At 40.1% G+C, this 25192-nt stretch overlaps 1 protein-coding gene across 1 annotated transcript in view; it reads left to right on the forward strand.

Annotated features, from left to right (window-relative positions):
- map3k5 (mitogen-activated protein kinase kinase kinase 5) overlaps positions 1 to 25192 on the forward strand; it is a 96781-nt gene that overhangs the window by 26239 nt on the left and 45350 nt on the right. The window contains exons 2-6 of the mRNA XM_069655400.1: positions 1302 to 1441; positions 5415 to 5438; positions 12072 to 12265; positions 16052 to 16220; positions 18228 to 18334. Coding sequence (XP_069511501.1) covers positions 1302 to 1441; positions 5415 to 5438; positions 12072 to 12265; positions 16052 to 16220; positions 18228 to 18334 — 634 coding nt within the window. The remainder of the gene's footprint in view (positions 1 to 1301; positions 1442 to 5414; positions 5439 to 12071; positions 12266 to 16051; positions 16221 to 18227; positions 18335 to 25192) is intronic.

Genomic DNA, 25192 nt, shown 5'->3' on the forward strand with positions numbered 1-25192 from the left:
CTCTTTGCTAACACAGCTCTGTTATGCTAGTATAAGCACAGGAGTCAAGGCTGGGAACTCTCCGCCCCTCCACCAGAAGCTGTAGTCCCTGCTGGCTTGAGTGACACAAAACAATATTTGCTTCCAATGACCTATTGATCCATATCTTTCAGTCCAGCTGGAGTCACGGTTGGTGTTGAGTGTATTTGTACTCGTTGATGGGGTTGGAATGGTGGGTCAAACACTGTCATCTGTGAAAATGGTCTGTATTCAAGGATGCTCTTCTGAATTAGCTCCACTTGTCTCTTTGACACCAGAATCTATACCTGACAGCAGGGAGATGTGATGTGAATGCACATCGCCTGTACCAACCAATAAGAGTTCCTTTCCCTTTCCTTTTGTCTGAAAGCTTTTTACTATTTTATTGTCCTTTAAATTGTTCTTAGTGTTTTATTGTGTTGTTTATGGCTTTATGGCTTAGATGTGCTTTATAAATATATTTGGATTTGGATGTGTCACCTCCCACGCGAAAGGATTCTACAGTTCATCTTCAGGAACAACTCCAGTTGCATTTTCAATGAATCCATCCATCATCTTCCGCTCATCCGGGGTCGGGTCGCAGTTGCAGCAGGCTAAGCAAGGTGACCCAGACGTCCCTCTCCCCAGCAACGGTTTCCAGCTCCTCCTGGGGGATTCCGAGGCGTTCCCAGGCCAGACGGGATATATAATCCCATCAGCGAGCACCCTGCCCTGGGGTCTCCTCCCAGTTGGACATGCCTGGAAAACCTCCAAAGGGAGGCGCCCAGGAGGCATCCTAATCAGATGCCCGAACCACCTCAAGTGGCTTTTTTCGATGCAAAGGAGTAGAGGCTCTACTCCGAGCTCTCTCCGGATGTCTGAGCTCCTTATCCTTCTTCTTTAAGGCTGAGCTCAGACACCCTGGGGAGGATCCTCATTTCAACTTATGTGTTTTATTAGCCAATTTTCTGTATTGACTGTATGTAATCATAATCTTTTTGTGTGTCAGCTGTGACATAGAGCGATTAATTGGATACATGTAAAAATGACTTGGCAATAAACCTGATATAACCGATTGTGAAGAACCTGGTCTGCCTGCTCATTTGGTTCACTTTGCATGGAATCGCATCTTTCCATTGACTTCACTTCCTGCCTGATTGCAGCTCTTTAGCAACAGATTGATACTTATTGTTTTGACTGAGATGTTCAACAATCACTTATGAGTGTAATGGATTTTAATCTGTGTTACTTCTGAAGCTAAACTGACTCTCAACTAACATGACATCTGCTCTTCTCACCCTCAGACATCGCCGTTGTGGAGATGACAGATGCTTTCCGCCAGCCTTCGCTCTTCTACCACCTGGGAGTCAGAGAGAGCTTCAGCATGGCCAACAACATCATCCTGTACTGCGACACTAACTCCGACTCCCTCCACTCCCTGCAGGTAAGCTGTCATCATGAACGCAAACCAGGACAATCCTGCCCTCATCACTTTAACGCTTAAACCAGACAATCACTGCGGGTCCCTGTGGTGCTGATTAAAGGCTATATTTAGGAGGAGAGACGGGGGATGACGGAAATTTGATTTGGTGGCAGAGGCAGGGAAATGCATCAATAATTTGATGGGAGGAAATGCGTTTATGAAACATGTGCGATAGGAGGACAGCGGTGGCTTCATCTGGTCAGGAACGAGCAAAGAAATTGGCGTCCGTGTGAAAAGGTGAAAGGGCAAGATGACACTGTTTTCTATCAGGAATAAACAACCTCTTAAAGTGCTAGTCCACCAAATCATTCTTCATTAGCTTTCCCAAGGAAGTGATTTATTTCTGTGCTGTTTGTCAGCAGGATTACAAAAAACCTACTAGCCCGATTTTTATAAAACTTGGTATAAGGGTGACGCATGATCATGCATAGTCAGTAGGAGAAATGATAAACAATAAAACAAACGTTAATTTAACACAAACCTATAAATAGAACATATTTTTGCAGTGGTCTAATTTTTTCGGAGCTGTATCTTGACCTCCGTCGGCAACATTTTCTAATACTTAAAGTCGAGCTGAAACGGCATTTCGAGAGTGTCTAGCTTCCGTATTTCCGAGTGAAACAGGACGTGCAGGCGGGACATATCATCAGAGGGATTTGATTTGATCGTTGAGAAGTGGGCGTAGACAGACGTTCTCCACAGCGCAGTAGCTAGCTAACTGACCGAGCGTTCTTGGTGCTCTGCGGCTAAATGTTGCAGATTGATTGGTTGAAATTTTTTGGTGCTAACTTACGTAAGCACGCGTGAAATTTAGTTTTACCGGAAGAAAAAATGATCAGATTTTGATGTAAGAATACGAAGAAATTGATTTTCTGTATTTTTTTTGGCCTATATTGTCAAATAGATGCACAATATTACCGGGGATGTGATCTAAAAGGATTAAAATGACATTTTTCATTTCACCTCGACTTTAAAATATACATTTTGTGCATACCCGGGATGCATTGTACTGTAGTTCTTGTGTTTATCCATGGTAGTAACTACTTTTTGTTAGTCATGTCATAATTTTCTTCAAAACGATCCGCGTATTTCTCACAAGAAAGACCCTCCAGGCAATGAATGTTTAAAGCAATGAAGTTCACTCTGTACAGTGAATGTTGAATAATTACCGCACTGTAAAACTCTGCAACTGAAGTGACACAAATGTGTTTAACAATGTCAGACTGTTTCTTCAGTTGGCTGCAATCCAAAATCTCTCAGACAGATTTTGTCTGAGTCAGCGTATGACAACAGTGTGAGTCTTATAGCTGCAGCGTAGCAGACGAGACATAGTTCACACAAACTCAACACATTGAAAACTCCTGCTGGAGGCGACTTGTAGCGGAGGAACACTGAAGCCTTCATTGTAGGTTGTTTGTGTAGTGGGAGGATTTTCATGGCGACAGGGCTCCTCAGCCAGAGACCACAATGTATACTTAACATATATTATTATATAGACCGGTTTGTCTACGCCTTTAAACAAGGCATTAGAAGCAAATTAACGCCATTATTTCTGCTTTTTAAGTGATAAAGAAGGCTATCTTATATGCCATTCATTCCTGCTTTAATGCAAACTGATCCTAATAGGAGATTTCACTTCCTGTGGTTTGCCTTGGTGCCCGCCCGCCTGGCTGAGCGGTCGGCTAACTGCACCTCACCCTGCCTGAATAGACGTCTACTCTCTGGTGGTTTCCCCAGATCTCCATCAGGCTGCTATATTGTTCAGTGCCTGCTGTTTTAATGTCAGACTTTTCCTTTAAATACAGGAGACCTTAAAAAATAGACCCGACAGACCCTAAAGAGACCTTTGTGTATTCGTGCTGGTGCATGGTTTTTTTTCTATGACCTCACTGTACAAGCAAGTAGAGTTTATGTGGTGATAAAATCCAGCTACAAGTGGATGTTAATGTACAGTGTTTGTCGGTGCATGCTTCAGATTTCTTACTTTCAATCAATTTTGCCAGCGTGAGGAAAACGTTTTAGATCATGAGCAGAGAGCAGCAGATATCAGTAATGCTTTGTGGCTGTAGTATAATAGTAATTCACAAGCCCATCAGTGTCTTTATGATGTGATGATTATTTCTGTCCCCTAATCCAGGAAAGAGCCACAAAGTCTAAGTCTACCGTTGGCAAAATATTTGACTTTGTGCAATGCAAAAGTTTCAGTATGCTTCAGAAATACTTCTGTGTACATCTTAAGCTTAAGGTGTTCATACCTGTTATATATTGTCACACTTGAGGGCAGAGCCTAAAGCAGGACTCGATGAAAACTACTAACAGCAATAAGTGCTCATACCTTCTCTCATCATGGTGTTCATTAAAAGTGAGGTAGTCATGTTTTAAGAGATATAAATGGCTCTGCTTGAAATAATAAATTGTGGCTGAAATGCTTTTTTCTGCAAAATACGTTTTATTATCTTGTACGAATCCTCCCAAGGCATCTCCTCCTTCTCCCTCATTAAAAATTCCTCACTCTTCATAGGCCCCGCCCACTATGTACTTTTCTCCTTTCGTAAAATTACAGCCGAAAACAAAACACGTTTCTGCCATCATTTAGTGGCAACTTGTTGAAACTTAGCTATCTTATGGATGCCATAGGTTACACATAATGATATGCATAGCGTCACCCCGTCCATTAACGGGATTGGCTCCTGAGGTTTGTGATGTCACAAACCTGCCAATCTGAAAACGTGTTGTTCAGCCTGTCCTTGGTACACTGCAGTTTAAAAGCAGACAGGCCCAGCCGTGGAGATGACTGCTGATGTTGTCCCTGATATTTTTTGTAGCACGAGTAACACCACATGGAGATGTTTAAACACTTGAGTTTCACTGGAGGAGGTCTTTAAGCAATTTGTTCTGTATTATCATCTCTGATCTTTTCATTTTATGTGGAACAAATGGGATTTTAAGTTCTTTATATTAAGTAATTTCACTGCAAGAACTATAATATATAAGAATGCTGAGATTCAGAAGTTTGCTCTAATTATGAGTCACAAAATTACGGAAGTAACTGAAACCTGGCGTTCACAGCGGCCTGTAGACTGAGCTTCTGACACAGGGGATTACTCCAACATACTTTGACCTACAGATTTGAAACTTCTCCCACGTTTAGTCTGGACATCCAACACTGTAACATTATATATATGTCTTAAAATGTGAAACAGCACAATACCCCCTCTTTAAGCAGGAACTGCTGCATGAAGCGGGAATGATTGTAAGATTGTAGAGACAAAAACCACTACCGCCCCCAAATACCACAGAAAGGCTCTTAAGATACTATTATTACAACAACAATTTCAACAGGAAGTGAAGCTTGATTCAGAGCCAAGTTCTTTTCCTTTGACTTGTAATAAAACTAAAAGTGACATTTTATTGTGCAAATGATTATTATCTTTTTATGACTCAATAATATCTTTAAGCACACACCCAGGGATCGTCAGGGCAAACATTTCATACCTTGCATAGGCTTAATGTAAAAAGTGCTACATGCAGTTTCATTGCAAACAAAGACAACGCCTAACAAACATGTTGAATGCATTTCCTTCCTCATTAAATGTTTGCAAAACCCTCTTTGAATATTTAGAAACCAAAACATGTCAGTTTGAAGTTTATGTTTGACATCTTCTTTTATGTCATCGGTGCATTTCTGACTTTAAAAATCACTTACTTTAAAACCAATACTCTGCGCTATAATGTCACAGTTTTTAGCAGCCAAACTCCCACAAAGTCGATGTCCTCTTCATGAACTGTGCCTGACTCAGAGACGAGGCAGGTATTACATTTTGTGCCATTATTTGAAGTATTAATCAGCAACACAGGGTCCAAAACAAAATTGCCCCTTGGACAAAATGTTCTTGTTAAATGTCTAAATGTATTTTCTCTTCTCGTCTTACAGGACATAATTTGCCAGAAGAACACTGTAAGTACACAAAGCGATCTTTTTTCTCCTTCGCCTTTGCCTCTCACACATTACTCACCCATTGCTCACACATCACACATATTATGTGGTGCAAAGAATATGCTTTTCTGCAACGTGCAAGCAGCACAGTGTCTAACACCTTATGTTTCTCCTCCTGGTGTTGGAAAGGTTTTCGCTTTTGTTGAGAAGCTGTGATGAATGTTTGGTTTCACAGGAATGTAAAATGAAAACATCTTCTCTTACATATGTTTTTCTCAGATCAGGGACGTTTCATGAGTTGCAGCCACTGCATGAGCGTGAGCTGCATGAAGATGTACAAGCATTTAAAGTTTGACTTGCAAAAACTGCAGCATTCAAATAAGGTGCTGCATTACAGCTAAAGGATATCCTGTTCTTTACTGATGCATTGCAGGATGTAGTTCCTCATGCAATTTAACATTGATTTAGATTCACTCACTGAAACAGGTGTTGAGTCAACACAATTATATATTATATTTTAGTTGGAAATGTGCACTATTTAACTTCTTTGTAGCAATGTCTCTGAGAATGTGCTGTGTACAAGATATGTAGAGGAAACAGTGACTTTAAAACAGCTGTGTGCAGGACCAATCCTACATTACTACTATTGTTACGTCAGTGGATGGAACCTTTTTTCAAAAGCAAATAATATAATAATATAATAATATAATAATGATTATTTCTTTAAAGTTATAATCTCAAAGATCTCAGTTTTGTTCTCTTTGGCGGCACCTGTGGTGATAAACAGTAATTGCAGGAGCACACTTCCCAGATATCCAGACAGTGTCGCAGGTGTGACGTCCACGGTTGGCTCCGGTTGTAACTCTTGATTTTCCTGGCTGACGGTCGCTTTCCTTTTCAGACTGTTTGCTTCATCTGAGCGTCGAGTTTGTTTCTTTTTCTTTGGATTTTCATATATTGTTGAAGTTGTATCTGTAGTCATCCATCTTTTCTTTGTTTGTTCAGCCATAGTAGATTACTGTTATCTTGCAACACTTGCAGAGACCAGAAAAGCAGCCGCTTAGCTCCGCCTACCCTCTCTGGCAGACCAACCACTGCTGGCTGATGGAAAACGCGTCACTAACTGGGCGCTGCTTGTGATTTTGCTCGCACCAGACACCCAGTCTGTAATACTGCAAATGCAAAGGCTTTCATCAGTGGGCCATGGGCTCAGTCACCATTGTGTTACCTCATTCAGCGATAGATATTTAAATGAAAATTCTTGGAGATTATTACATGAAGTTTAGTTAATAAAATGTCAGAAACAGTTCCCCAGAGCCAAGCGGTGATGTCTTCTAATTGCTTGTTTTTCCAATAAACAGTTCAAATCTCAAAGGGAATTAAATTAACAATAATATAACAGAGGGCTGCACGGTGGTACTGTGGTTAGCGGGAGAAGGGACCTAGTTTGGGTCCCAGTTCGGATGAAGTGGGCCTTTCTGTGTGGAGTTTGCATGTTCTCTCCTGTGCATGTGTGGGTTCCCTCCAGGTACTCCGGCTTCCCCCCACAGTCCAAAGACATGCTCGTTAGGTTCATTGGTGACTCTAAAATTGCCCGTAGGTGTGAGTGGGAGTGTAAAGTTGAGTGTATGTGTCAGCCCTGTGATTGACAGGCGATCAGTGCAGTGTGTAACTGAGAAAATAAACAGATCCTCCCATTGGAGAAGCTGTAAGTAATAAATCTTTAGCTTTCACAAAAAATAACAACAAAATTCAAAACAAAGAGCTTCAGAATAAATCAGAATAAATTGCTCATCAAAATGGTTGTTGAGTCATTTTCTCTAAATCCACTGATTCAACTATTAATTGTGATTAAGGCAGCAGCGTTGGATCCAGCTGACGGTCATCCAAGAGTCCAGTTCATGTGTGAGATGAAAGGCTTAGCTCTCCTAAGTAGCTTTTCAGAGTAAGGATGTGGCTCCGTGCTGCATGAAACGTACCGATCCCTGACACTGACTCGCACCGTGTGAGGAGGGCTGATTATCTCTCAGTGTGGGAGTGTGAGCCCACTGATCTCTCTTATGTGCTCCTCCATCTTTGTTCTCTTTCTTTCTTATTTCTATTAAGGCACTTAACTGCCCTCTGCTCTGGTGCATGTGCTCTTACTCAGCCCTCTGTGGTGCTGGTAAGTGTACTTAAAATGCAATATCGGCAGTTTTTGATCACATTTATGCATATTGCATCTCTTTGAAGGCAGTGAAGAGCTTTTCTCTGCATGTGCCAAGATTAACAATATTCTAATATCCGTTTTAATACATATTCTTTCCTGAGATTAAACCTTTCCAGTCTTCAATACATTTCAATAATCAATAATCATATAAATGTATTCATCTCAAGTGAACATGAGACTCGTGGAAGCAACAACCCGGGTCAATTCAGCACAATCTCAAAAGCTTAACACTTTAGCCTGCTGTAGTCTGTGAAACAAAACATTTAAACAATTAACTCTTATAATCAGACCTTGCTTCTTTTCTGTGAGTAAGCTAAAGTATATATAAACACTGTTTAATTAGAGAGTAGGCAATGACAGGCACAGGAAACAATGAAAAATGACAGTCATGCTAACTCCCCCGCTTTGTTAGCCTTCTGTTGCTAAGCCTGTCAAGCTCTTTGTTCTCATAAGGCGCATTACAATGACAAACAATGGCAAATTTACTGCTTAAAATTTGTAGTAAACTATGAATAGATCTTCAATATCACGCAGAAGTAAACAAAAAAAGCCACCTTTCATTGGGGCTGGCTGTAATGCCAGTTGTAGCCTGTAGCTAGCAGCGTAATTAAGCTATCGTCAACTCCACAAGTCTTTGAGTGACGTTTGAATGTTGTTATAAATATTTTAAACAAGAACCCTATAAAAAAGGTCCTTAATATTAATTTAATAACATACATGATATTATGCTAAAAGGCCTCCCAGGCAAAACATCAGACACAAATAAGATATTAATAACTAGCTTAACTGCACTCACTGTATATGTTAGCATGAGGCTAGTTAGCTGTATTGTTATAGCAAAGTATTACAGGTGAAAAATGACATTAAAATGATTAGATACCAAATAAAAACAGCAAAGCAACATAGAGGTTAGCTTTTATCTTTGTCGTCACTGTTTTTAAAAGTATGTCAACCTTTACAGGAGAAAAGAGAACCTTTGAAACCACTATCCAACAAGTATGTCTGAGGTTGTTGGGTTTTTAACCTCCCCACAGAGCAAGATATATACCTAAATATTACTCTTCTGTGGTATAGTCTCAGCCCCCTCAAATATTGTGTTTTATTAATGATGCTATTTTGTGTAAGTAATGTTAGATTACTACTGTAGCTGATAAACTGGGCATGCTAACATTTGTAGCTTTTTTTCAGCGCAGATAAAAACATTATTTAATCTGTTCCTTACAATTTTGATGTTGTTTTTTGCAGTTCTAAAAAGTCCTCAAAAATCTTGAGATTACTATGCACCACTAAAACATTGAAAAATACAAAACTTGACTGGCCTACTGTCTAAAGTTATGCTAGCTAAACAATAATTATACAATCAGTGTTTTAGCCAACATTCAGTTGCTCTAAAGTACCCTCTGTGCTGATGCAAATGCATTAATTTTCTGTCATTAGAACAGATGTTTTCAAATATAATCTGCAGGCGTAAATTTGCTTATCCCCTCCTGATAAATAAGCATGTGCTGTTAACTGTATTTAACTATGTGCATTTAACCACCCACCATGATAGTCGAAATCCTGGTAATTAGCCTTTGTTGGTGTATATCCAATTAGTGTGATTGCATGCTATGTTTCACTGTAATTCACTGACTAGAGCTACCCACTGACTAAACCTGCAGCTGCAGCTCACAGGGTCAAACCTTTAGAGCTGTAGGCATGGGTGGAGGGGATCACAGGCTGGGGAAAGTGATGACTACTTCCTCAATTGGTTACTGACTGTTAGTCGAGTCATATAAATTAAGTGCTCACATAAAGCTGTGTGCTTATCTCTGTGAAGGTGAGCGCGTGGGCATGCAGCTCCAATACTCGTCTGCTGTATCTGCAAATGGACAGATTGACCATCGGCAACGCTAACAGACCAGATGACTCACTCACTGTATAACTGAGTCATCCTCAGTCAGATTCACCAAAATCCCTGTAAGCAAGTGCAGTCGAATGTGTTTCACTCCCAGTTGAGGAACTTGTTACCTGCAGGAGTTCAGCGGAGGATAGTTTTCCAATGACCTGCAGCCTCTCTGAAATATGCATCAGCCTTGAAAACAAACCTGCCAACGGATCTCCTTGCACGGCATGAATCACACCTACACACAAAGGAGCTAAATTTAGCTTCAGGATTTTTGCAACCTGTTACAGAGTTAAGGGTCACAGGTTTATTTTTAAACGACATGCATCAACACTGCAGCAACAGGTGATGTCATGAACCACTGTTGCGCAAGAGGAAGTCTGCGGATGGCTTTCATTTATTCAACGCCACACCTTCCTTTCATTTTTCTCCTGGCAGTCAGATTGGTTTCTCAAAGAGGCTGCTGAAAAGCTGAACCCATGCTAGATTATTAAAGCCGTCAGGAAGCAGCTGGGTAGCAGCCCAACCGCCTTCAGACGCTCTCATGTTTTTGTTTCACTACACATCTGACATTCTGGGAATAGCTCGCATTGAAAAGATCTCGGCGGTTTCTCGAGGATGTCACTAGTGGATTTCCTGCCTCTCTTTCTCTCTCACTCTCTCTGTGCTGTCTGTAAACACCACATGCACGTGTTTTCTCAGTGTTTATTCAGCAGTGGTGGGCCACTGCAACAGGAGCATCACGACCGCTGCTTGAGAGCACTGTGAACTTAAAACAAATACAGATACAGAAATCTCCCTCCAGACAAAACACATATGTCTTGCATTAGAGCTGTGTAAATAACTTACACACTCTTAGTGCTACATCTGCAGCTAAAACTGAAACAGACTCGAAACCAAATTACTCCTGCAGCTGCAGGAAATAACAGGGTTGAGCTGTGCAGAAGGTGAGCAGCAAGACTTCTGTTTCTGCTTGGTTTTCATGACGCTGTATGAACAGAAGGAATCTGTAAGTGCACTGCTGTAAGTGTTTGTGGTTATAAGACAGCAGCTGCTAATGGGGCTGTCACCACTGATGCACATCTCCCACCCTGCCTGCTGCCTGTTTAGACTGGTTCAGTGAAGGCAACGCAACGTAAACACTATTGTCAGTGCAGACAGATCAGATCCTGAGCCTCATGTCATTACCTGTAACCGTCTCAAACAAGGGAAACGGCTCAGACTTCCTCCTGACAACCTGCTTCCTCCATATACAATGCAATGTTTACTATACAGGGTCTAACAACTGGAGTGTGTGTTTGGTAAATAATTTAATGTCAGGTAATTGATTATTTCTATTTACAGTTAGTGCACACCTATGATGATATTTTACTGCTTATGACACATTTAACTTTTTATTAATAATATACTGTGCCCAAATATTAGCATAACTACATTCACAACACACTATTGTGGGAGCACACTTCCCAGATATCCAGACAGTGCTGCATGTGTGACGTCCACGGTTGGCTCCGGTTGTAACTCTTGATTTTCCTCGCTGACGGTCGCTTTCCTTTTCAGACTGTTTGCTTCATCTGAGCGTCGAGTTTGTTTCTTTTTCTTTGGATTTTCACTTATTTTTGAAGTTGTATCTGTAGTCATCGATCTTTTCTTTGTTTGTTCAGCCGTAGTAGATTACTGTTTACTCGCAACACTTGCAGAGAGCGGAAAAGCAGCCAGCTTAGCTCCGCCTACCCTCTCTGGCAGACCAACCACTGCTGGCTGATGGAAAACGCGTCACTAACTGGGCGCTGCTTGTGATTTTTCCCATGAAAGTCGCCACAGACACCCAGTCTGTAATACTGCAAATGCAAAGGCATTAGCTAGCTAGGCATTAGATAGTGACTTAACATTTTTTTAAATGAAAATCTTGGAGATTATCGCTTTAACGTTTGATAACTGCCAGTTGTTGCAAATACCCACTGATGTATTCCACTGATGCATGCCTTGATTGATATATCACTTTAATTTCAAGTGAACTTTACACGGAGCTTTAATAATATTGGAGCAATTAGTTTTTTCGTAATTGTAATTCGTAAGTGCAGACAGACAAACAGTGCTGCAAACATTACCTCCTTGGCAGAGGGAACATCGATTTAGCCTAAGAAGATACACACACAAACTGCCCTCATTTACTGTTAATATTTGCACATGTAGGTTATTGAATGTGTCAAGTCCAAAGGGTTTTAACAGCGCGAGTGTGTTAAGCATTAAGTCAAATATTGCTGGCACGGAATGAGAATAGTTCAAGGCGAAGACATCAGTAGTTAACAAAGAATGTCTCCACAAGGTCAGTTTACAAACTACTGTGGAGCTATTGAGCGTTAGACGATTTCATAACCAGATACTGGGTGTAGTTTGGGTCCTTTAAGGTCGCAATTAATGAGATTCTTTTCAAATAATACACTAACATTTGGCTAAGTTACTGCTCATGCCTTTGCACTCAAAACCCATTGACTCATACAAGAAACACTCCACTAATGCATTTTACATTGATTACCTTTACTTCCTGTCTCAACAGACATGCTCAGCAAACTATACCTTCATCCCGTACATGGTGACGCCACACAACAAGGTGTACTGCTGTGAGAGCAGCCTGATGAAGGGCCTGACCGAGCTGATGCAGCCCAGCTTCGAGATGCTGCTGGGACCCATCTGCATGCCGCTGCTCGACCGCTTCGTCCAGCTGCTCAAAGTGTCGCAGGCAAACTCACAGTAAGTACAGTGAGGGAATGAAACTGATATTTGTGTTGTTTTACACTGCATACTTCAACAGAATTTTGGCATACACTGTACTTGATTTTGATGCTTTAATGTTTTATAAATCATAATTACCGCCCCCGTACACACAGGTTATTCATGCATATTCATTATTGTGACAAATAGATAACACGTATTGTTAAGCAAGGGTGCTAAATGATAAACATCCTGTTGTTTAGTTCAGCAGATAAAATATTTTCATACTCTCCAGTAACAGAGACATTAGGTTGTAATGCTGTAATTTTATCCATGTTAAGCTGATTATAAATCTATGCTACATAAAACCTTAAAAAATGCTGCATTCTGCCTTTCTATCTATTCAAACAAAATGTGTATCTCTGTTTTGCTAGTGTAATATAAATATTAACAACATTGAATCAATAATTAATCTAATATATTTATAGTATAATAATGTAAAGGTGGCTTTATAATTCTAAATCACATAAATTCCTCTTGTCAAAAGCTATCAAGGCAGTTTAGCTTACTGCTACTCTGTGAAGCTAACGTCAGCTACCGTAAGCATGGGTTTAGCTAGCTAATGCTAGCTGGGCTTTTCAATCATTATTGGATTACGCTACTGCCTCATTTAGTGATGAGGAATAACATACTGGGTTTTGTTGGTTCATAAAAAGTGAATATCTATTATTATTGATCACAGCTAGTGATAAAATAGTAAGAAGAAATCTAATTGCAGCTTTAGCTAGCTAACGTGAAGCAAAGGATACATCTCCCCCCGCTTTAGCTAGCTAGTTGTTCTCTCCGTCAGAATTTGTCGTGCTTTTTTAAAACTACATTAAAATGTCTATGGTATAATAATTTCTCACTCAACATGGTCAAACAGATACCAACAAGTCTTAACTCTGGCTTTAATCACCAAATAAATAGGCTAGTAACCGTATTTTGCATAATTTGTTCCACTAAACAGGGGTAGACGGTTATTCCCCGGCAACATTTTTATGTCCTGCTACTGTTAAAGGAAATAATTAAACACTGAGAGCAAGTCAGTGGGTTTGAGAATGGGGAAGCAAAAGTAGAATTCTTTTTAAAGCTATTCCTGCTAACAGAGAAGTTCCTCTCTCGGCAGTGTAATGTGACTGGTGCTTAGAGGCATACGCTACGTGTGAAATGCCCGAAAATGTTTCCTTAAAGCAAAGGTTCCTCAGGAAAAGGATAATTAAGGGGTGAGGTGTATGAATTACTTGAATTACCAAGTAATTGCGTGTCTAATGAGGACGCCCTTATAGTGTGTGTCATCTAAGTTCCTGTATAAAGTAATTTAGCTAACGTGTGGTTTTGTTTCTCAACAGAACAGGCCTTTGTTTTATTACCCCACTCTTCCTATTTTTACCTGCTGTCATCATTTTAATGCAGTGGTTCCCGAAACTTTGCCTTGCTTAGTGATTCACCTTTTTAAAGAGAGAAAAACGTGTATCTCCCCCTCAGATGTTGGAGTAATATTACAGGCGATGCAGCAGCCGGTTAGCTTTAGCTCAGTTCCAGGAAAAGTGACTCAGGGTATTTTTTCAGGCACAAAAGAAAAATGTGCACTTTGATACAACTTTTTTTTCCTGGAGGACTTTTAGAACAGCTCAGCAGAGTTTTCAGCTCAGCCATCACTGCTGTCTGAATACAATGCATTCAGTACATTGTGTGAAGCAGCAGGACTTCTATTTATGATGGCTATTAATAACAACCAACATGGTACAGATTAAATTTGTTGTGCTATGTGGCATTAGAACCGTGCTAGACTGTTTAGATCAACCAGTGTCTGTGTCGCCAAATCCCAGTATGAATGAAGTTTAATTCAAGCTAATTTAATTTCAGTCACATGGAACTGATTTATTAAGTGAACTGAAGATATGTACTGAGTTATTGTTCTCCCTCCATTAAGGAGAGATTGTCAGATGATACTGTATGACTTCTGGGTTGTGATACAAAAACTGTACTTTCTCAATAACCTTATTTTGAAGAAAATGAACCTGCAAATTTAATTTAGCAAAGCCAACTCACGTTGAACCAATTTATTTTGTGAGTAGAGTTTGTCTCGAGTTATTTTGCTTTTTGGCTTTAACCTGCCTGTAAGGGCGCACCAAGTTCAAGACGAATAAGAGTAGGGATTAACAATAATCTGTAGCAGATGGATGTCTTGAAAGGTTTAGACTAGGTTTTAGATTTTTTTATACAGTTTTTCTACAACTCAGTTTTCACAATTGTAAGCTTAGCGGTTACAACATGCGGCCCATGTACAGAGGCTGCTTTCCTTGATTCGGCGGCACCAGGTTCGACTCCCACCCTCAGACCTCTGCTGCGTGTCATTCCCCATTCTCTCTTCCCCTGTTTCCGACACTATCCACTGTCCTCTCTGTCTCTCAATAAAGGCACAAAAAGGCCAAAAAAATTATCTTAATAAATAAATAAAAACATGCAGAAATCTCTAAGGACGATTATCTAACACGAGGTTAACTAAGCAAAATGGTGATTCAAAATATGGCCTAAAAATAAGCAAAAAAGACAATCATAGAGTTTCAGAGCTTAATAATAATAATAATAATAACTTTATTTGTATAGCATATACTATACAATATACCTATACTGCTGCAATTTACCTTTATATTACTTTATAGTACTCGCTTAATATTCAAAACCACCAGCCACTTTTATACTGCACCTTATATTGTACCAAACATTCTACCTCATATCACACTGTCTTACTTCATCCTACTAAAATGTTGCTATTACCCATATCATGTCATTTTAATTCGTCACTTACTCTTACTTGTATAACAGCTGTATTAACCTCTTATTTTATTCAATATATTTTATCTATTCTTATTATTATATTGTATTTACATACCTGCTATTTTGTCTTTGTGCTGCTGCAACACTGGAATTTCCCCTTTGGCGATCAGTAAAGGATTATCTTATCTTGTCGCACCTCTCATGCAAAGATGCAGCCCAAAGTGCTGAACAAAGCAAGATCAGAATCAAACACTCACAATGAAAAACAGAAATTTTAATACATGAAAAAAGAATGGCAATAGAAAACGAACAAATAATAATTAAAAAAAACAATAACATATTAACTTGATACACTTCAGATTTTATGCAGTTACATCTATTTTAGGTTCAATATCTGGCCCTGTTTGGCAGTGAGTGTGACTGAGTGTAATCTTTAAAAGCACCTCAGCAGAAAGTGTTATTAAACATTTAAAGAGTGAAAGTCACAACAAATTGTAAACTTTTATATTTAGAAAGTGTTTCTTATTCTCTCAAAAACATTAAAGATCACAGAGCACCAGTGAATAATATTCAAGTTTGTGTTTGTACAGAAAGCTGTTCAGTTTGTAGTCCTAATTTAATGCTGCCCTCCATAAAGATCTGTTGAAACTTAGACGTTAAATAGGGTTTATTAGGCCCTGTCTTTTTCAATTATAAATATTGGTTAGTACATTAAACCAAAAACTGTGTTGTAGTTACTTTTCGTCACAAAATTTGTAATAATTTTTAACTGGAAAAACTAATTTCAGACAAGCAGGAAATTGCTCCTCTCACTGGTTAATGATCTGAAATGATGTAAAACAGTAGGAGGAGGAAATTAATTAGTGCTCCCGTCGTGTAAAAATTGCCCCGCTAGGAGAAACTGAAGTACCTAAAAATATTTGATGACGTGACGTGATAATGATGCAGCGGTTTATTATGAAGACAATTATTTATCTGTAATGTTTCTTGCCTCCGTCACAGCCAGTATTTCCGTGAGACGATCCTGAATGAGATCCGTAAGGCTCGGGAGCTGTACACCGGCATGGAGCTGGCCGCCGAGCTGAGCCGCATCCAGCAGCGGCTCGACAACGTGGAGTGCCTTTCAGTCGACATCGTCATCAACCTGCTGCTGACGTACAGGGACATCCAGGTACACCTGCTCTGTGTAATGTCTCTGAACAACAAATATTTGTCATATGTCAAATTAAGTGTGCTGCCGTAAGGTATGAGATCATTGGTTGATGTTTGTAAATGAACATCTTGTGATTTTACTAAAGAGAACAGGCACCTTTAGGAGGGGTTACCTCATTTCAGCTGTTTACATGGGGTGTGACCTGGTGTGATCTGGTGTTTACATGTGCTGACGCATTTAATCGGAACAACCGTGTGACATGCGCACATTATGCGTTCAGTTTGGCGCGAGTACAACTACACAGCTGCCCTTAAAAGCTTTTACTAGTATCATAAGAAGGTCTCAATTTAAGTCCTTTCTCTGCGTGCGTGTGTGTTTCTGTGACAAGCTTGTGTGGAGACGCTGCTCACAACCGGAGGGGCACAGGACGAGGAGTTCAGATGTAATCAATCGTGGACGAGGATCTTGGACGGATAAAATAAGAAACATGATAGAAATAGTCGCCAAATATACTTGGGCAGCCCAGAGCCTCTTGAAGATTTTCATGTAAATAAATGTCTGTTAAGTCACTATTTATTGCCGAATGAGGTAACACAGTGGTGATTGAGCCTACTGATGAAAGCCTTTCATTTGCAGTATTACAGACTGGATGTCTGGTGCAACTTTTGCGGAAAAAATCACAAGCGGTTAGTGACGCGTTTTCCATCAGCCAGCAGTGGTTGGTCTGCCAGAGAGGGTAGGCGGAGCTAAGCGGCTGCTTTTCCGCTCTCTGCAAGTGTTGCGAGTAAACAGTAATCTACTATGGCTGAACAAACAAAGAAAAGATCGATGACTACAGATACAACTTCAACCAGAAGTGAAAATCCAAAGAACAAGAAACAAAGTCGACGCTCAGATGAAGGCAAACAGTCTGAAAAGGAAAGCGAGTTACAACCGGAGCCAACCGTGGACGTCACACATGCAGCACCGTTTATCGTCATAAGTGTCGCCACAGAGAACAAAACTGAGATCTTCAAGATTACCACTTTAAACCGAGTATAACTCGAATATTAGGCTCCATGTAAACCCAGTTTATGATGCACATAAAAATAAAAAAGTACAGTCATTAAACTGGAAAAATGTAAGTTGACTCTCATTGACTTTTTTAGAAGGAAGATGTATAAAAGTGGTGGTTTTTGTTGGAAAAATGTAAAAATATTTTGATAGATTTTCAAAAAACGTTGCTGGCCTCTTGGTCCAAACCTCACCTTGGTTTTAAATCCTGAGAAGAGTCTTCTTAGGGACGGACATGCAAAAACTTTTAGCACAATATCATGGAAAGTTTCTCGGATAACCTTTGAGGGTATATCAGACAGTCAGCTGATCACAGATGCCCTTCTTATGTTCAAACAAATTGTCAGCTAAGTGCAGATGATCTGTGTGCTGCTGACCTTGACAGACGAAACTACTGTACAAACCTACTGTACAAGTTAGAGAGAGGTCACTGCATTAGCATCATTCTGTCAGCATTATCCCTTTACCTAGAGTCGTTTCCCTAACAGGGACCGCGTCAGACCGCCTGTAGAGAGCTCTAGGCGATGCTTTTGGTCTGCTCGTCTTAAATCTGCCGCTCTTTCCTCTCTTTAGTCTCCGCATTGCGATGGCACTCACCGTCCAGATCGTCCCACTCACCACAGGCAGCGCTCAGCCTCATGAAACATTCATTAGAACAACAAGCATTGAGGACGTGCTGAATTATTCAACATGCTTTGGGTATAGTAACCATGTAGGCAAGCAAGGGCAACAAAAGTGTGATGAAGGGGCCACTCCATTATTGAAGTGCTTTTGGTGTTACGCAGAGAGTTGAATGAATAAAATGACATCACAAACTCCCCCTGTAGCCTCAAAGCGCCTGTATACCTTGATGATTGAGAGTATATGTTTAGAGGACAAGCAAAGATGCATCAACAGTGCCACAACGCTTTAACAATGACCACGGCGAAAGTGCAAAAGGAGCTCAAAGTGTGTTTCTTCCTCATCTTGTAGGATTATGAGTCCATCGTGAAGCTGGTGGAGACTCTGGAGAAGCTTCCGACCTTTGACCCCGTGGCGCATCCACATGTGAAGTTCCACTACGCCTTTGCACTGAATCGGTAAGACGGCGACCATGACACATTCTTTACCAGCCTACCTGTACGTGAAGACATACTCACACTGAGACATGCACATTCAGTTTGATGGATGAGAAACTTTCTTTTTTTATTTTAAATATTAACTTTTTTTTTATGTGTAAATGCGATGACCAACTTTGATTTGTGTCTCGTGACTTTTGAACAAATCATGAGGAAATTGTTGAGCCATCTCGGGTAACATGAGGACATCTTTCTTTCTGTCATCCTCAGAAAATTTCTCTCCTCTGCTGTCCGACTTCTAGTTTCTCTATGGATAAATGTATACACTTTTAAACAGCTAATTACTTTGTATGGGTTATATTTTTAATTAATAAATATAATATATTTATTTACAGTGGATAGCGTCAGAAAAACAGGGGAAGCGAGAGTGGGAATGACACGCCGCATTAAGGACTGTAGCCTCTGTATATGGGACTAGGGCTGTGACAGTGACCGCATGAATGCAATACTATGTTCACGTGACGCCAACCGCAGGGTGGACCAAGCTACCGTCATCCCCGCTTCTTTATTTTTAGATATAGACCCAGTGATGTTGCTAGGTACACATCCAGCGTCTCTGGCGCATTGAAATGTAAAGGGACGCAGTAAACTCACTATCAATACGTCCCTGGGATGCATCTCATCTTTCCATACAGAACGATCGTTTTAAAAATCACAGTAATCAGCAAAAGAAACCTGGCTGTCAGAGCTCCACTGTTTCACACCTAATTGGCACAGACGAGCCCATGTGCAGTCTCGCAACATGCTAGTTTAGCCGCTACAACAACAACAACTCTGCCGTCAGCACAGATTTCATATCAACAATTAAGGATACAAACTTGGTAGTGGTTAATAAACTCGCGGTGTTTCCTCCACTCATGCTGTGTCCACTCACAGCGATGATGTTTTACCGTTAAAAAAGACAAAACATACTCCATCAGCGGGTTGAGACAACCGTGTTTCACCGCGGTTCGAAAAATGTTGTACCGTCACAGCGAACAGGTGCCCCCAAATTAGCTATATAATATCGACTGTTTAATACAGTCCGTCTACCGGATCAGTACAATGAAGGTTCAGTAAAAACTAGGGTAACATACTAAAGATTTTCCTTGTTGACTAGTTGTCGTAAGATGTCGTCAAATGTTTATGATATTAATTTGATTATCTAAATATAATTTTGTTGGGGCATGAAAAAAATGGTTTGAGTTTAATTACCACTGTGCTACATTACAGAAAAAACTAAACTGTAATAATGAGACGCTAAAAAATAGATTTTTCAGCTACATGCAGCTGCTTGCTAATGACAATGCTAACGCCAGAAGGGGAAATGATACTGGATGTATCAAAAATAAACAGAAAACACAACTATTTTAACGTAGTATAGCATCATCCTTCAGTGCTTTGATCCTCCAAAGTGTTGTTAGAACACTGCTGGATTCTTTACGCTAATTCCATTAGCGTTAGCCTGTCTCTGCCAACTAGCTAACAACGCTGTGTTCACGTTGCATTAAACAGGTGCTTTATTTTCTCGATGCAGCAAGTACTATACAAGATTTTTTGTTTGACTTTGAAAGGGTTTATAAGCAGCAGCAGTGGAGGAATTTTCTTTGGATCTTATTAAATCTTTAAACAAATTTCTAACAAGCAGCTGCGGATTCAGTTCAAGCAGCCCCAGAGCAGCAGTGATATTATGAGCAGCATGTGTGCAGCTTCTCTGCTCAGGAAAAAGACAGCTGTACAACACGACACAAGATTTTGACTGCCTGTTTCACACCAGCTGCTTTTCTTGTAAACTTCCTGCGGTTTTCGTGGCACAACTGCCTCGAACAGCAACAAGGCGTGCTGTTCTGTAATATGGCAGCAATTGGAAAACGTTTCTGTAGGGTGCCACGACGCCTGTGTGTGTTCGCTGTTAATGTCTGGCCCATTACCAGCATGTTATACTGTGTGTGTGTGTTTGTGTGTGTGTGTGAGCTCAAGGCATCGCACTGAGACATCATGTGAGACAAATTCATACAATAAGTGTTAATGAGAAGAGACTACCACCATCATGAGTTTGAGATGCTTCCCTCAGGTTTCAATCCGGATGTCATGAGTAGAGACAAACATCTATATTGAACAAAGCACAAAAAGACTTTAACAAAAGGTTCATTCATTAATTTGTTTATTTTGGGGGTCCGTTTTGTAATTACAAAGCTCTGGTAGCAACTTAATCTTCATCAGTTTGATGAAGTTGCAGGTATGAATGCATTGAGCAAGCTCTATGCCTTAGGGCCCGTGTCCACTAACGCTCAATTTCAGAGCGCTTCTCACTGGCGCTTACTGTTGCTAGGTTACGAAAGTTGTCCGGCGATACTTCCGCTTCCCTCTGTAGTGACCGCTAAGTCTCTTTTAAATCGCTCTGTGTGCTTAATATTTGTTTTTAGTCAAGGAGATTTTACAAAGAAAACAATGTAAAGGAATCGTGTCCTGGAGTCAGCAGCAGCTCTACACCTGGAAATTGTTCCCTCGAAAAAACTAAAGGATTAGCTTCTCCTTCGCCATTATTGTTGACGAAGTTGATATCATAAGTCCCGCTCCTTCTTGATATAAATTGGTTGGTGAGGGAGAAGGGACTTTGGTGAGCGCAGCGGTGTTCCAACACCGAGGGCGTTTCAGGCAAAATAGGCACTGCCATCGTAAAAGACGCCGTTAGGACTGGGTTTAAAAATTAATTGTTCCGATTAGAAGTGATTAATAAATCCCGAGATCACTCTACAACCTTCTTTTCCTTCTTGAAAACCTTTCATTTTTTTTACATTTGACCAGTGAAGTTACTGCTCTGAAGCTTGAATACAGAATTACTGATATTATACTGTCAAACGTCGGTTGTAGGTGTAATGAGAGGCTACAGAAAAGAAAGTATTAAAACAGAAACGTTTTTGCTCTATGAGTACGAACCTGATTTATTTTTCACTTCAGGTAGAGTTGTATAGATCATTACATTTTACCCTTGTTACCCAGCAGCACACGGAGCCCTGAGATTATTATATTCAGCCTTAACAAACACTTGATGATTATTCTGAGGTGAATCTTCCAGGTTGGAGTGTGAGAGGACTAATTGGCTTCAGCCTCTTGTCAGCAGCAGCAGCGTCAGGCATGTGTTGAGTGTTGAACGCCGCTCAGGGCAGGCTGTAGCGCAGGTTGCTCGCTGCTGGGAGCCTGACAGGAGCGAGGGAAGAATCTCCTCTGTCTAAATACCAATCAGCAGCCCTCTGGGGAGAAGACAGAGAGAGAAATGGATGCATGAGAAGAGAGCAGGTCTCGTCTCTCTCTGGACAGTCTCCATGGTTATAGCTGTCAGCTTGTGTGTTTTATTTAACCTTCACGTTCTGGAGAAGAGCCGCGTTATGTTTTTCAGCTTCTTCCCTTTCATGGCTGTCACACATTGTGACTTTACTTAGCAAAAAGGACTTGTTTCCTTCTGGATTTTGACACATTAAATAACTGAAGAAATGACACTTTTCACATGGCGGCCATTTTCCTCTTACGGCATGCTCAGGGTGGGAAGCTCAAATGCTGGTATGATGTCGTACTGATGTGTTTCAGGTTGTTGGTTGTATGGATTAAAGGTTTTAAACCAGTAAACGGATAAAATCCAGTGGGAAATCTGGTCATATTTAAAACCCATTAGCTTTGGCCAGACAACAGCTGTGTCTCAATTCAGGGGCTGCAGCCTTTAAAGGACGCGGCCTGCAGAGGATGAGTCATTCGCAGCCCGCGTAGACGCTAAGGCCGAATTGAAATGAGACGTCTGGGCTACGGAGGATGTCCTGATTGCGTAACCAGCCGTTCCCGCCCTTACCCTTGTGTCATCAAACGCCGCTCCTGTTCTCTAGCAACAGGTAGCTAGCTGGCTAACAAGCTATCAGAACTAATGTCACGTAACGTAACCTTTTATTTTAACGAAAATTTTTGTTAAGGCCCCCTTCATTTTTTTAAACTTATATGTATCGCTAGCACTGGAGTTAAAACCAAAATCTTTTACAAGTGTAGTTCTTGGCCGCTTGAGAGTCCGCCATCTTGTTTGAATTGGCGCGCAATGAATCTTGGAATACGTTGGGACACAAAGGATATACCAGATGGAAAACAAGGACACATATGTCTGACCCATCTGAAGGAGCCTTCGAAATGGGACAGCCTTTGATGTCCTGCTATGACACGGTCTGCCCTAAAATCCGTCTTCTGAATGCAGCCCCAGAATTGGGACTAAGCTTACAGCTAACATTAGCATCCAGCCTCCTCTTAGTAAATACGACTGTTAACTAGGAAGTCGCTGAAATTCTCATTTGGTAGTTTTACACATATTTGTAGGTAGCATACTTTTAGCTTGGAACAAATATGCTAACGTAACTAGCAAATGTATTGTGAGCTAACGTGACGTAATCTAGGAAGTGCTTGAATGCTAACATTAGCTTCTGTCTAAGGTTAGCTAATAGGTTGTTTTACTTTGAAATATGGCCCCATGTCCCTCTGGATTTTTATTGTCAATTGTCTGTTTATTTGCGAGAGGTGGTAAAATGCTAACAATCTTTATTTATTCATAACTCAGCCACGGTGACTCATCTATTTGTATCGCTTACACTGTGAAATGTAAGATTTAGAAGTGATGAAAAGCACATCAGCGGATGTGTGGGTTTCCTGTGTGGTGTTTGCTCCCTTTATCACCGTATGAGACGTTTTGTGTCTGGACTGGAGTCAGCGGTTTAATCTGTTAAAAATGTGTTTAGAAGTCATTTGTAGTACCATCATTAATATGAATAAAGTTTGACGAAACCTTAAAATCAACAGTCCTCAGTGTAACGCAGTCCAAAGACTTGTTGCAGAGCTGAAATATTAGTAATTAGTTATTGAATATAACTAACAAACTGACAATTGAGACTGAGTCAGACTGTAAATTGCCATTGTGAGTAAATTAACTTACTAATTTAATAGATTTTGGTTCATTTTCCATCCCTGATTGCCTCTAATTCAACAAACCTGTACTTCAGTTTACCTTTGTTTCAAAGCTGTATAAAGAATAAAAGCTTTCGTGAGCAGTCTTTCATTCGTTAATTAACTCCTGAAGAGCTTTGCAGTTCATTTCCTAATGCGAGAAACCTTGGAGTTGTTTCCTTATTGTTTTGTAATAAAAACCTTCAGCGGCACAGTTTGACTCTCAGTGCTGAATAAAAGTGGAGATTCTTTAAATGAACCCAGTGACCTCTGTAATTTAAGTCGGGCTCCTAATGGCCTCCTCCGTGCCAGGTATCACTGCCCTACAACAATAGCTGTGCAACTGTTCCCTAGCTACACACAAAAACACACATACACTCATTCACATAATTATGTGCTCACACACACACACACTCTCCAGACGTACACACAGCTGGTGTTTGCTAATTTGATTCACTCACCAAATCAGTGATTCTTTTATGCAACTAAGATACACGGGATTATAAGCACATTTTGTCCACACTAGAGAATGCTCACACACGTAATGATGTTATATAAATGTATTCTGGACAAAATTATAAAGCTTTCTCATAACATAAGACGCAACAGGCCTCTTGGAGTGCTTCTGTAAGCAACGGCTGCAGGTTCGAATCCTGCCCCTGGCTCCTTGCTGCATGTGATCCCCCGCTTTCTTCTCCCTATACTTCCTGTCTCACTTCAGCTGTTCTATCAAAAAAGGCAAAACTAGCCAAAAAAAAAAGGTTGAAAATTACAAAAATATATGAGTGTGGAGTTACCCTCTACTAGCATAACACACATTAACCTCCTGAAGGTTGACCAGTAGCATTGTGGGTAATGTAGTCACCAGGTTTAATTAAGAAAAAAGAATGTGTGGAACTCTTAAAGCCTAATATAAAATAGGAAAAGCAATATAATCTAATGTAATGAGGTGAGTCTTAGTTGTCCGAGTGAGTATTAACATCTGACATTGATTTGAGGACACCGGGTCACATGATATGGAAGCTATTGAAATAAAACTATACATTTTTCTATTAATAGATGAAGAAATGTATTAAAAGTGTGACTTATACACCAAATTTTATGGTAATTATTTTGTGTTTATGCAAAGTAAACGCTTTCCTCAATTGAAATGAGTCGACACAGGAGAGTTTTATGTTGAGATAAACAACTTAACTAAGTTCATCTTACTTAATCGATTAGTTCAAAATATTCACTCGTTTTAGGTTAAATACACTGATTGGGATGGCTACTGTTCACTTAATTTATTTAAGTTACTGTAACAGTAAATAAAAGAGTTGGTTTCCTCAAATGGTTTGAGTTGAACTAACTGATCAGGTGTTACAGTGTATTTGGAGACATTAAGTTCTCACAGCTTACTCAAATACCGATGTTCATTCTAAACACATAATCATGTCACATGACTCGACACAGTTAAGTTCTTTCACTTACTTTTCCCGAGGTAATCGGTTTCCTATTATTTTTTTAAGCAAAGTTAACTTGTTGGAGTTTACAGTTTAAAGTTCAACTCATCTTCGGCTTTTATGTCTTAAATTTGTTTGTCAAAAGTATTCTTTGTTTTTATCTTGATATTCATCTCCCTATGTTGGTGAAGCACTTTGTTCAGCTCACGTTGCTTTAAATGTACTCTAGAACTATATTTGACTTGACAACAACAAAGAGCATATCTCTGGTTCTGCTGCATTCATTTTGTTTATTGTCTCGTCCATTGTGAGTCCAACAATGTTACAGGAGTGTAATTCTAATTGGGGTGAGTCCTTCTTTTGTGTGTCCTGTTCCCAAATTCTATTACTGTTGTGTCTTTATTGTTTAATAACTCACATTGTT

The sequence above is a fragment of the Semicossyphus pulcher genome, unplaced genomic scaffold (genome assembly GCF_022749685.1).
Source record: "Semicossyphus pulcher isolate SPU_LCO1_2020_fin unplaced genomic scaffold, fSemPul1.0.p SCAF_11, whole genome shotgun sequence".
NCBI lineage: Eukaryota > Metazoa > Chordata > Actinopteri > Labriformes > Labridae > Semicossyphus > Semicossyphus pulcher.